Raw genomic sequence first — 14644 nt, forward strand, 5'->3', positions numbered from 1 at the left:
CAATAGGCATCTTCTGAAAAATATATCAGTCTCTTAAGTGAAACTAGAGTCATAAATATTCTGTTTTAGAAATAATCTTATGTAAGGGATGTAGAGTCTCATTCTTATTGTTAGTAGTTACAAGCAAATATTTTTTGTTGTACTTCATACTACAGCTTTTTGTATCCCCTTTCAGAGTTTAGAAATTGGATCCTTAGTTTGCTGTTTTGTACATAATAATTTTAACTGACCAAGTTGAAAACTAATTACAAAATATAATTAAGGTTATAAAGCTCTTTAATTCTTACAGTCAACATTGTTAAAGAAGACAATTAACATTTTACACATTTTCTTTCTTGAAGAAACGATTTTGTCTAGGCTTGGTAGAATATTCCTTGAGACTGCTAACCTTAACGAAATAGTCAAATTTTTTATCGCCAAGTAATGAATGGTTCTTAGTTTTAGCAAGCTTTAAAAGAGAGGAAAAGCACTCACAAATATACGTGGAACCAAACAAGGAGAGAACTTTGACCACGTGCTTGTGCAAAAGAGGATATTTTTCTCGTGGAAGACAGCTGTAAAAGTCATCCAAAGTTTTACACATAAGAAAGCGGTCCTTCTGGTGGACATCACACTGCTGGTCAATCAGCTCTAGTTGGAACACTTGTGAGACGTCCTCTGCCCGAAGGAAAAATAGGCAAACAAATATATCTAAGGCTGGTTGAAGCTCACTTATCTCCAAAAATCTGTTTTCAACTGTTCTTGTAATTCGCAAATGATTTGAACATAATCTGAAAAGTCCAAGTCTTCTTTACCGCTGTCTAGTGCAGGAAAGTGTCCATAGTTATTCTCGCACAACTTTTTTTCCCACAAAATAAGTTTTTTTGAAATGCTTGAACTGTCTGCACTAAATCAACAACAGAGTGATTTTCACCTTGGAGCGAAATGTTCAAAGTATTTAAATGACCAGTAAGGTCACTCAAAAAAGCCAAATTCGCCACCTACTTAGGGCCACAAAGCAATTCTTCTGGACATCCTTTCATTTTCAAAAAGGGTCGCACTATCCACTGTGTCCTTGGTGGGTCAGATGGATAGAGCATCTGCCATGTAAACAGGAGATCCCGGGTTCGAGTCCCGGTCGGGGCACACATTTTCATCTGTCCCCGTTGACGTATGTCAACACCTGTAAGCAGCTAAGTGTGTTCATTTCATTGTAATTTCATTCTAATGAGCTGCATGGTCACCGATGGTATCTGTTCTTTCGGACATGTTGTCCTTACAAAGTGCGCATACAGCGGCATGGCGAAGGACAGCGGGCGGTCTGCACGGCCAGCTGAGTGACACAGCTCGGCCACTGCGACAACATACAAATTTGCCCGGGGCGCTGTTTGGACGAGCCTGTTCTAGACAGACATTCTGATAAAATAAGATGAAGTGCAGCTTAACATAATCTGATTTTGATCAGTTAAAATACCAGTAAACAAATTTCTGTTACAGGCTCTTGCAGTCTCAACAGTGGCACTGTTGTCTCAGAATTTAAGTATTGCAGACACTGTGCTCAAAGCTGAAATAGTGCATGGAACAATCATTGGCTTCATTATGATCAATGTCCTTATTATTTTTGCTGAGCTCACACAACCAATGGGGAAAGCACCGGTATGTAACTCTGAATCCTCTTCTTCACAATAAATATGAAGTTTTAGTTAAAAATATGTGCTAGTGAAGTAATTGGAAAATAATGATGCTAAGGAAAAAAACACATACTTTTTCTTGACAATATAAGACCTGAACTATATTTGTGTAACATGTTTAGAAAGAAACATTACCAAAAAATTATAATAAAATGACACGGGAGAAAATTATTTCAAACAGCATGAACATATTTTGCCAACAAACAAAAGAGATGAATTAATAACAGCCCTTGCTGTTAATACTTTACAACATGATTTTTCATTTGACAATGGTAGAAGATGACTGCCTATTTAACAGTTGCTGTCACAAGAACACCACTGAATTTGACTAACATACATGTTTAAATACTAGTGTAGATGTACACAATCTTCATACTTAAATGCATATTGTTACTATTATTTCAAGTTAGAGTGATTAACATTTAAATGAAATTTTAAAAACTAGGGAAGATAAAATAGTTATGTGCTCGAAACAAAGCTCATGAAGTATGAGGCTGTACTGAAAAGTAATGAATTCGAACTTTTTCTGTGAATACTTTTAAATAAGAAAATCATTATTGCCATTCTAAATCTTTATTCTTCATGTCTACATATTTATTTCTCAATCCAGTCAACCTGACAATGAACACACTTCTCCTACCAAGAGACCAGTTTGTAAATAACCTCACCGTAGACTGTTTGACTTTGCTGATGGAGCCACAATCTCACTTCTGTTTGCACCTCTTCATCACTATCAAAGTGAAGTTCTCAAAGGTGATCCTAAATGTAAACAAATTAAAATCACTCAGGTTCAAGTTGGAATGGTGTGATTAACGACAGTGGGCCCAAGGAGTCAGATTGCTGCAGATGTCATGAGATTTGTGTGTGGTGTGGCATGGCCTGCTGGAGAAAAGGGTGCTCCATGTGTGTGTGAACTCTTCAAATTTATGCTTTCACTTTTCTGAGTGTCTCACAGTATCTTTCAGAGCTAATGGTGGTGACTTTAGGCATGAATTCCAAATGCACCACACCTTCAGCATCCCAGAACAATGTGAGCACGACTTTGCCTGGTGATGCCATGGTCTTGAATTTTTTTGGTACCAGTGGTCCTTTGTGATGAAACTCCATTGTTGCTCTCTTGTATTCAAGGTCAAAATGGTGAACCCAGCTTTCATCACCTGCAAAATGTTGTTAAGGAACCCATCACCCTCTCTCTCAAAACGCAAAAGAAATTGATGACAGATATCCAGCCTCCTCTGTTTCATGTCAGGTGTGAGCATCTGAGGCATTCAATGAGCACACAATTTTCTGTACTGCAGTTCTGCAATGATGGCCATTACATACTCTTATGATACAACATTCTTACCTGAGAACCGTGTTATCTGATGATTTTCTCTGAAGAGTTCATCAACACAGTTCTGAAGAGTCTCATCAGTGATCATCCACTCCAAGCTCTGTCACACATGTAGAGGTTAGTGAACTGAATTTACTTTCAAAACTTTTTCTTAAGAATATACTTAAGAATTTACTTTATTTACTAGTGATTCATCAAGAACATTAACACATTTAATCATACTATGTGAGCATGGAAGTAGTTGCCAGTGGGTAACTGATGAAAACAAATCAAATTCCTTTCAACAAATGAAACTTTATTCCTAAAAGCCCTTTTTTTTAGAAACAGACTTAAAATTATAATCAGAAAGCACCCTCTAAATATCAAGTTACAATTTATTCCAAGGCAGAAAAAAAAATTTTTTTTACTGTATTAGCTTTCAGGCTGAGAACCTTGCTGCTCCCTTTTGACACGGCCATAGTCGTGACCGCTCACAACCTCTGAAAGACTACACTGGTGCAAATCTGCAACACACCAGATTACTTTAAACTAAAAATTTTTACAACTCACACAAGCACATAACTATGCACCCCTTACGAGGGATGGAAATGATACAAAACACTAACATTAAAAGATTAACTTGCCACCGAAGGTCCAACTTAATTTTTTTTAAAAAAGCCTTATGGTGGAAGGGTGGCAACTTTATATACTAAAATCACCATTTAAATAAAACCCATGAAATGCAGTCTTACATAAAATATACCAGGTTGGCCAAACATGCTCTACATTACACATACACCACCTCTCAAGATGATAAGCAAGATAAAAACATATTTCAGGAATTCAGCTGTTACACTTCAAGCAATAAATTCATTAAACCGAATCCGACAAAAATGACAGAGGCAGCTATTAACATATGGCAGACTGACAGACAGACACTAACTGCCTAACAAATGCAGACGGGAGACAGATGAGCAAGCTGGGGATGAGAGACTGACCAAGAAAACAAGTAGAATTTAACAACTAAATTAAACAACATTTCATGAATCACTTAATTCTAATAAACTGTGATGTCTGGTGAAGACCTAGCACAGCACCCCCATAATGCTCTCCTGAACTGTCCACTGCCAGCCGCTTCAACGGACGCTGGAAGGTGCGCTGATCTCCCATCTCATGGTGTCGCAGCTTGCAGCGGTGCGACCAGTGTCGTGGGTTGACTCCATTTGCTCTAGTGTCGGGCGCAAAGCCACTACCCCTCGCTATACGGCGTGGCCCACTGGACTGACGTGGCAACCTCACACGTGCCGACGCTCAAGACGGACCAGTCATCTTGTGTCTCAGTGTGTGACCAACCAACCAATCAATCCAACCACCAATGACCATTGCCTGAACAAACTTGAGCAGACTGGCGGCCTACCACACACTAGCACTCCAGACGACAGACAGACACTGACTGCCCCACACTGACCCAGCTGACCAACTGACCAGACTCGCTACCTAGCGAGCTCATAGCGCCCCTTAAATGCATGTGAGCAGGCTACCTTTCACCTGTCCCACCAGAGGGAGCCACCAAAGCTGCGATTGCCACAGTGGCGCCACCGCCAGAAACGGAGGGTGACTGCTTCACACTACGCTCTGCGGCACGCTCTTCAAAACAGCAATTTTTACCACGGCTCAGTTAGCGACACTGTTTCCTTCTTTATGAGCACGAACAGCACAACATCACACATTAGTGATGTTGATACAATCATCGCCATACACATCTTTCATGCTTGTATGGATTTCAATTGAAGGCATATTTTGTGTTGTGAGGAACTCAATTTCAGCATGCCGTTTCTTAGCTGACATATTTACTTTACACACCATCATGTTACAAGCTACATTTCAGAACCGTCTACAGACAGGGAGCTGCAACTTGTATCAGAAAAGCAGTAAGGGCAACCAGGCATCACTTTTCAGCACACCCTTTCATAACAACAATGGAAGTTCCTGGCTGCAACAGTGTCTAAAATAAGGGAAAGGTTACCATTCACTTGCAGTGGACTGATGTGTGGTGGATAGATACACATAAGAGCAGCAGTTTCCACTACCTTTCAAGCTATGGCTCTTATTCTAGCAGAAAGTACATGAATTCATGTACGCAGCCACACAGACACCTGAATGCACACTGCTGCCGTTGCTTTTAAATTGGATTCAGCTTAACTTTGAATTTAATGCTTAGGGGTAGTGTGGTAAATTATGAATCCTGCTTTGCTGCAACAATAGCTGTTTATAACCACGCACTGTTCCTGCTTGTTGGAACATGATGTTGGCACTCTAACAACCACTGTCTTTTTTAACCTTAAATGTATTATGAAAACCAACAGAACAGTTGACGTTCATCTTTACATTATACTGATTGGCACAGATTTCATGTCACAAAGTCTGCCCAACAACTGCCTATTTTAGCGGTGCATAACTGCCACACACAGTCACTTCTCCATCATCTCAAATAACTTTACAGTAACCAAAAGTATAGCATTACTTTATTGGAAACATTATATATACTATTAAAAGTTGCAATTTTGGAGAAAGTGTCACATCTCAAGGATCACTGTACATTATAAAGAGGCATGTATCACAAATATATTTCAGAGTACATTATACTCACTGTATGAAATTATATGTTATATTAGAAAACAATGAGTTTAACTAATCTTTAATTACATCTAAATTACAACAGGTATTTATTACTTTCATAATTTCAGAATTTATGTGTAAAGTATATTCTATTTCACTTACAAACTTTGGTGTGAGAAAGTGAAAGTTCAACTCCAGAAATGTAAACATGTTAACAGTAAAGAGAATGTTCTTTGAACTATTAATTTGCATAATAAAAATGAATAAGTGGCTACATATTACATAAACAAGAACTGAAAGTGCTTAAAACTGAATTCATTTTTCACAGTTTGTTCACTTACGCACCTTATACTGTGAGCAGACATTGGTACTTTCGCAGCTGCCTAAGGTGTCTTGGGTGAGGTAATTAAAATGATTTCTAGACTATCAGTCACGTGTGAATCCATAAATTATCATCCTGGAATCAGAGAAAATGATTAGTTTTTTTTTTTTATTTATTTATTTTTTTTTTTTATTTTTTTTATGTATTCAACCTTATGAATAGAACTGCTTTTGGTGGGCAAACTGTACATAAAGAATTAATACTGGCTCTTGGAAAAGCTTCACAATTACTTCACTAAAGTAACTCCATGTATCATATCATCCATGTACTTCAATGCTCATCAGATCTTATATAACAGAAGACTTAGATATCACTCAAACAAACAAAAGACAATGATTAATTGGCATGAAGATTATAGTACAATGTAAGTTAGTTGGCATTTGAGAGTAAGTGGGTCAGAGTGCTTCCACCAGCAATTCATAAATGGAAGCCTGGTATTCTCACATCCCATTGTGCAACCAGTTCCATTGCATAAAGGATTGTGATGACCAGTTCTCGGTTAAGAAACTTTCTGTGAAGCAAAGGCTTTGGCTGTTTTTCAAATAAACTGAATTCTGTACCTAATTAAATTTAAGAATAGATTCTTGACATGCGTAGAGGTGTTATAGAGATTTCTACCATATAGACATTCAGAATTTTTACATGATTCTTGAAGGAGATAGAGACTTTAACTTTAATAATCGAAAATCTATGATGGATTATAACAATATTATGAAAAGGATAGATGCTACTCACCAAATAGAGGAAATGCTGAGTCACAGATAGGCACAACAAAAAGACTGTCACACTATAAGCTTTCGACCAACAAGGCCTTTATCAGAAACAGATAAAACACACACACACACACACAAATGCAGCTTACACAAAAATGACCACAGACTCTGGCAGGTGAAGCCAGACTACACTCAGCAGCTTGTGATGCGAGAGACAACTGGATGGTGGTAAGAAAGAGGCTGGGGGTGCAGGAGGAGGGAAAGCGGGGTAAGGGTGGGGAATGGTAAAGTGGTGTTACAGTTGCAAGCAGGGACGGGATGGAGAGAGGGTAGGGCAGCTACAAGCAGTCGGAAGGTTAGACAGAGATAGGGGATCAGAAGCAAGGATACCGGAAAGGAGAGAGGTGAAAAGACTGGGTGTGTCGGTGGAATAGAGGGCTGTGCAGTGCTGGAATGGGATCAGGGAAGGGGCTAGGTGGCTAAGGACAATGACTAATGAAGGTTGAGGCTAGTAGCATTATGGGAATGTAGGATATATTGCAGGGTGAGTTCAGAAAAGCTGGTGTTGATGGGTAGGATCCAGATGGCACAGGCTGTGAAGCAGACATTGAAATGAAGAATTTTGCATTGGATTGTGTGCTCAGAAGCAGGTTGGTCCAATTGTTTTGTGACCGTAGTTTGTCAGTGGCCATTAATGCGGACAGAGAGCTTGTTGGTTGACATACCCACATAGAATGCAGCACAGTGGTTGCAGCTTAGCTTGTAGAGCACATGACTGGTTTCATAGGTACCCCCCCCCCCCCCCCCTTGATAGGATAAATGTTTGTGACCAAACTCCAGCAGGTGGTGGTGGGAGGATGTATGGGACAGGTCTTGCATCTAGGTCTATCGCAGCAATATGAGCCAGTAGGCAAGGGGGTGGGAACAGGGGTTGTGTAGGGATGGTCGAGGATATTGTGTAGGTTTGTTGGGTGGCAGGATACCACTGTGCTGCTGGTGGGAAAGATAGTGGGTAGGACATTTCTCACTCTGGGACATGATGAGAAGTAGTCAAAACTCTGGTGGAGAATGTAATTCAGTTCCTCCAATCCCGTGTGGTACAGAGCCATGAGTGAAATGTCCTATGTGGCTGTATGGTAGGTGCCTGGAAAGAAAAGGCATGAGAGATGTTTTTGCACATGGGTGGGTAATAATGGTCTGTAAAGACCTTAGTGAGAATCTTGGTGTATTTTGGGCGGTACCAATGCAAATGCGATTGCCATGGGTGACTAGGCTGTATGAAAGGGTTTTCTTGGTATGGAGTGGGTAGCAGCTGTCAAAGTGGCAGTATTGCAGATGGTTGATAGGTCTGATATGGACAGAGGTACTAATGTAACCATCTTTGAGGTGGAGGTCAACATTGAGGAAGGTGGATTTTTGTTTGAATAGGACCAGGTGAAGTTAATAGGGAAAAAGGTGTCGAGGTTCTGGAGGAATGAGGATAGGGTGTCCTCACCCTCAATCCAGATCATGAAGATGTCACCATTGAATCTGAAAGACATGAGGGGTTTAGGATTTGGGTCTTTTGGAAGGATTCCTCTAGATGGCCCATGAATAGGATGATGCCATAGAAGAACATAGCCATACTCCAGATTTGTTTGTAGGTAATGCTTTCAAAGGAAAAACAATTGGGCTTGCGGTTATATTTGGTCATGGTGACTAGGTAGCAAGTTGTAAGTTTAGAATCCGTCAAGCACTGGGAAAGGTAGTGTTCAATAGTGTAAGGCACTGGACATTAGGGACATTAGTGTAAAGAGAGGGGACATCACAAGTGACAAGTAAGGCACCATGTGATAAAGGAACAGGAACTGTGGAGGGTCATTGGAGAAAATGGTAGATATATTTTTATAGGAGGGTAGGTTGTGGGTAATAGGCTTAAGATGTTGGTCTACAGGTGCAGGGATTCTCTCAGTGGGGTCACAGTAACCGGTGGTTGAGTTCATGGACTTTAGGAACATTTAGAAGATAGGAGTGCAGGGAGTGGTAGGGGTGAGGCGAGTGACGGACACTTGGGAGAGAATCTGGAATGGGCATAAGGAATTGAGGAGAGACTGGAGATTCTACTGGATTTCTGGGATGGGGTCACTGTGGCAGAGTTTGTAGGTGGAAGAATCTGACAGCTGGCAGAGTCATTCTGCCAGGTAATCGTTGCAGTTCAAGACAACGGTGGGGCAGCCATTGTTAGTAGGTAGGATTATAAGCTCAGGATCAGTTTTTAGATGGTGGATTGTGTTCCTTCTGTGGATGTAAGATTAATTTTCATGTTCAGGCATTTGAGGAGTGATGGAGAGTCACAGTTTGACGTTCAGAAATTCTGGAAAGTTAACAGGGGTGATTTGGGGACAGAGTGTGTGGGTCACAGTTGGATTGAGGAGTGAGCTGAGTCAGGCAGGGTTCAGCATTGGTCTTGGGTTGAGTCTGCCACTGCCCAAACTTCTATAACAACCTCCAAACCTGCCCAACACCTCTCATAGCTGAAAAACACTGTCTTGCAGACCTACAACATTTACCCCACTCTCCATAACTCCCTACAATCACCACACTGAATGCAGAACCTAAACAACCCAAAACATAACCACTATCTTTTCCCATAGGCGTCACCTTTTGCCCCACTCCCAAATTTAATCATGCAGAGCTTGTTAAAGAACTTCTTTCCTTCTTCCAGACACTACATTGGAAACAATTTTTCACCACCAACTCTACCAATCAGACTCAATCTAAGAACAGAGAATGGCCTTTCAGACCATGATGCACAAATTTTAACACTAAAATGTGTTTGTACTCAAAAGACTGTCAGATATAATCACAAACTATGTGGGATAGTTAATCCAGTGGCAATAGAGAGATTTTTAAAACTCATTAAGGAACAAGAGTGGCAGGATGTTTATAGCACTGATAACATAGATGACAAAGATAATGCTTTCCTTATCACATGTCTCATGCACTTTGAGATTTTCTATCCATTCGAACATTCTAAACAGGGTACTAGCAATAAAGAGCATCCTGCGTGGCTGATTAGTGGGATAAGGATATCATGTAGAGCAAAGTGGGAATTATATCAAAATGTCAGAAGTAGCCACAATCAAGCTACAGTTTCCCATTACAAACAGTATTGTGAGGTGCTTAAAAATGTTATTAGGAAGGCAAAACGTATGTGGTTTGCAAATAGAACAGCTAATTCACAGGATAAAATTAAAACCATTTGGTCAGCTATGAAGGAAGCGTCTATTCAGCAGCACAAGGTTGAAAATATAAAGTCAGTTTGTAGTAAAAATATTTCTGTTCCTGATAAATCAGATACATGTACAGTATTTAACAATCATTCTCTGAGCATTGCTGGTGAATTAAATAAAAATTTAGTTTCTATATGAAATCATGTAACTCTTTTGGAAAATGCCTTTCTGAGACTGACGTCTGAAATACTCCTCTGTGCTACCGACAAGGGGGAATTTGGGTCAACAATTAAATCACTGAAGACTAAGGACTCTCATTGATATGATGGCGCACCTAGCAGAATATTAAAGTACCGTGCTGCACATGTTGGCCTTGCATTTAGCCATATTTGTAATTTTTCCTTTACAAATGTTTAGTTTCCTGTATGATTAAAGCACTCAGTAGAAAAGATGTTTTACAAAAAGGGAGAAAGAGGTAATGTAGACAATTTTAAACCTATTTCTATGCCATCAGTGTCTGCTAAACATATTGAAAAGGCTGTGTGTGTAAGGATAATCGATCATTTTATATCACTCAATTTGCTATCAAATGTACAGTTTGAATCAAACAATGGAAAATCTATGATGGAATGTAACAATACAGGAGAAGGAAAGTTGCTACTAACCATACAGCGGAGGTGCTGAGTCGCGATAGGCACAATAAAGAGATTCACACAATCATAGCTTTTGGCCATTAAGGCCTTTGTCAGCAGTAGACACGCATACACATGCACACGCACACACACACCCATGCAAGTGCAACTTGCACACACATCCCATGATGTGCAAGTTGCACTTGCATATATGTGTGTGTTTGTGTGTGTGTGTGTGTGTGTGTGTGTGTGTGTGTGTGTGTGTGTGTGTGTGTGTGTGTGGGTGTGTCTACTGCTGACAAAGGCCTTAATGGCCAAAAGCTATGATTGTGTGAATCTTTTCAAATGTACAGTTTGGCTTTAGAAGTTGCCGAACAACTGAAAAAGCTGTATTCTCTTTTCTCTGTGAGGTACTGGATGGGTTAAACAAAAGGTTTCAAAAGATGGGCATATTTTTTGATTTAACTAAGGTGTTTGTGTTGATCACAAAATATTGCTCCTGTAGTTGGACCATTAAGGAATACAGGGAGTAGCTCACAATTGGTTCACCTCTTACTTTTGCAACGGACATATAGATGATATGCCCTCTAGGGTAACTCTAAAATATTTTTGTTTTCTGATGACACTAGCTTGATAGTAAAGGATGTTGTGAGCAACATTGGCTGGGTTTCAAACAGTCCAGTTCATGACATAAGTTCAGGGCTTACAGACAATAAAGTAATGCTAAATCACAATAACACCCAGTTTTTAATTTCACAGATTGGTGGATTTTGTTCCTTCTGTGGATGTAAGATTAATTTTCATGTTCAGGCATTTGAGGAGTGATGGAGAGTCACAGTTTGAGGTTCAGAAATTCTGGAAAGTTAACAGGGGTGATTTGGGGATAGAGCATGTGGATCCCAGTTGGATGGAAGAGTGAGCTGACACAGGCAGGGTTCAACATTGGTTACGTCAAGTTGCACAGAACCAAATTGAGGAGCAAAAGTCCAAGGTTATGGAACATGTCAGTACATGAAATTGCAACATAAAAGTAATAACAGATAAAAATAAAATCTTTATGACCCCAAAAAATGTCAGGTCATAAATTTCAGCAAACACAGTCAACAACATAACATAAAAATCAGCTTAACTTATCAAGGAACTCGTCAACAGAATAGGAGTGACTCATGAGGAAACACTTCAGTTTAGATTTGAAAGCATGTGGATTATTGCTAAGATTTTTGAAAACTTGTGGTAGCTTTTTGGAAGCAGATGCAGCACAGGAGTTAAGAAAGTCCAATCCAAATGCATGCTGGATTTTTGCCAAGTACTAACTGGCTGACAGCTGCTTATTCTTGGAAATAAGCTGATAATGTTAGCAAGAATTGACGATAAAGAATATGTATATTGAGAGGCCATTGTCAAAATACCCAGACTAGTGAACAGGGGCCAACAAGAGGTTCTTGAACTTATGCCAATTATTGCCCGAATTGCCCATTTCTGAGCCGAAAATATCCTTTTAGAATGGGAAGTGCTACTCCAAAATATAATACCATACAACAACATAAGAGAATGAAAATAAGGAAAGTAGAACAATTTTTGTGTCAAACGTTCACTTACTTCAGATACCATTTGAATAGTAAAAATGGCAACAAGTATTTGAACAAGATCCTGAAGGTGGGATTCCCACAACAGGTTACTATCTATCTGAACACCTAGGAATTTCAACTGTTCAGGTTCACTAATCATATGCCCATTCTGTGAAATTAAAAACTGGGTGTTATTGTGATTTAGCATTACTTTATGATCTGTAAGCCCTGAACTTATGTCATGAACTGGACTGTTTGAAACCCAACCAATGTTGCTCACAACATCCTTTACTATCAAGCTAGTGTCATCAGAAAACAAAAATATTTTAGAGTTACCCTAGAAGGCATACCATCTATATGCCCGTTGCTAAAGTAAGAGGTGAACCAATTGTGAGCTACTCCCCGTATTCCTTAATGGTCCAACTACAGGAGCAATATTTTGTGATCAACACAAACACCTTAGTTAAATCAAAAAATATGCCCATCACTTGAAACCTTTTGTTTAACCCATCCAGTACCTCACAGAGAAAAGAGAATATAGCATTTTCAGTTGTTAAACAACTTCTAAAGCCAAACTGTACATTTAAAAAGATTCACACAATTTGTAAAGGAAAAATTACAAATATGGCTAAATGCAAGGCCAACATGTGCAGCACGGTACTTCAATATTCTGCTAGGTGCGCCATCATATCAATGAGAGTCCTTAGTCTTCAGTGATTTAATTATTGACCCAATTTCCCCCTTGTCAGTAGCACAGAGGAGTATTTCAGACGTCAGTCTCAGAAAGGCATTTTCCAAAAGAGTTACATGATTTCATATAGAAACTAAATTTTTATTTAATTCACCAGCAATGCTCAGAGAATGATTGTTAAATACTGTACATGTATCTGATTTATCAGGAACAGAAATATTTTTACTACAAACTGACTTTATATTGTCAACCTTGTGCTGCTGAATAGACGCTTCCTTCATTGCTGACCAAATGGTTTTAATTTTATCCTGTGAATTAGCTGTTCTATTTGCAAACCACATACGTTTTGCCTTCCTAATAACGTTTTTAAGCACCTCACAATACTGTTTGTAATGGGAAACTGTAGCTTGATTGTGGCTACTTCTGACATTTTGATATAATTCCCACTTTGCTCTACATGATATCCTTATCCCACTAATCAGCCACAAAGGATGCTCTTTACTGCTAGTACCCTGTTTAGAATGTTCAAATGGATAGAAAATCTCAAAAAGTATGAGACATGTGATAAGGAAAGCATTATCTTTGTCATCTATGTTATCAGCGCTATAAACATCCTGCCACTCTTGTTCCTTAATAAGTTTTAAAAATCTCCCTATTGCCACTGGATTAACTATCCCACATAGTTTGTGATTATATCTGACAGTCTTTTGAGTACAAACACATTTTAGTGTTAAAATTTGTGCACCATGGTCTGAAAGGCCATTCACTGTTCTTAGATTGAGTCTGATTGGTAGAGTTGGTGGTGAAAAATTGTTTCCAATGTAGTGTCTGGAAGAGGGAAAGAAGCTCTTTAACAAGCTCTGCATGATTGAATTTGGGAATGGGGCAAAAGGTGATGCCTATGGGAAAAGATAATGGTTATGTTTTGGGTTGTTTAGGTTCTGGATTCAGTGTGGTGATTGTAGGAAGTTATGGAGAGTGGGGTAAATGTTGTAGGTCTGCAAGACAGTGTTTTTCAGCTATGAGAGGTGTTGGGCAGGTTTGGAGGTTGTTATAGAAGTGTGGTCAGTGGCAGACTCAACCCAAGACCAATGCTGAACCCTGCCTGACTCAGCTCACTCCTCAATCCAACCGTGACCCACACACTCTGTCCCCAAATCACCCCTGTTAACTTTCCAGAATTTTTGTACCTCAAACTATGACTCTCCATCACTCCTCAAATGCCTGAACATGAAAGTTAATCCTACATCCACAGAAGGAACACAATCCACCACCTAAAAACTGATCCTGAGCTTATAATCCTACCTGCTAACAATGGCTCCCCCACCATTGTCTTGAACTGCAACGATTACCTGGCAGAAGGACTCTGCCAGCTGTCAGATTCATCCACCTACAAACTCTACCACAGTGACCCCATCCCAGAAATCCAGTAGAATCTCCAGTCTCTCCTCAGTTCCTTATGCCCAGCCCAGATTCTCTCCACAGTGTCCATTACTTGCCTCACCCCTACCACTCCCTGCACTTTTATCTTCTAAATGTTCCTAAGGCCCATGTACTCAACCACCCAGGAAGCCCCATTTAGACTGGTTACTGTGATCCCACTGAAAGAATTCCTGCACTTCTAGACCAACACCTTAAGCCTATTACCCACAACCTACCCTTCTATATAAAATATAGCTAACATTTTCTCCATCGACTATTCACAGTTCCTGTTCCTTTACCACATGGTACCCTGCTTGTCACTGTTGATGTTCCCTCACTTTACACTAATGCCCCTAATGTCCAGTGCCTTACCACTATTGACTACTACCTTTCCCAATGCTCAACAGATTCTAAACTTACAAC

The 14644-nt window shown here is 39.7% G+C and overlaps 1 protein-coding gene across 1 annotated transcript in view; it reads left to right on the forward strand.

The window, feature by feature from the left end:
- The window catches only part of LOC124545478, an 85332-nt gene that overhangs the window by 41124 nt on the left and 29564 nt on the right, over positions 1-14644 (forward strand). Inside the window, exon 3 of the mRNA XM_047124411.1 lies at positions 1477-1635. Coding sequence (XP_046980367.1) covers positions 1477-1635 — 159 coding nt within the window. The remainder of the gene's footprint in view (positions 1-1476; positions 1636-14644) is intronic.

Source organism: Schistocerca americana, chromosome 8 (genome assembly GCF_021461395.2).
Source record: "Schistocerca americana isolate TAMUIC-IGC-003095 chromosome 8, iqSchAmer2.1, whole genome shotgun sequence".
NCBI lineage: Eukaryota > Metazoa > Arthropoda > Insecta > Orthoptera > Acrididae > Schistocerca > Schistocerca americana.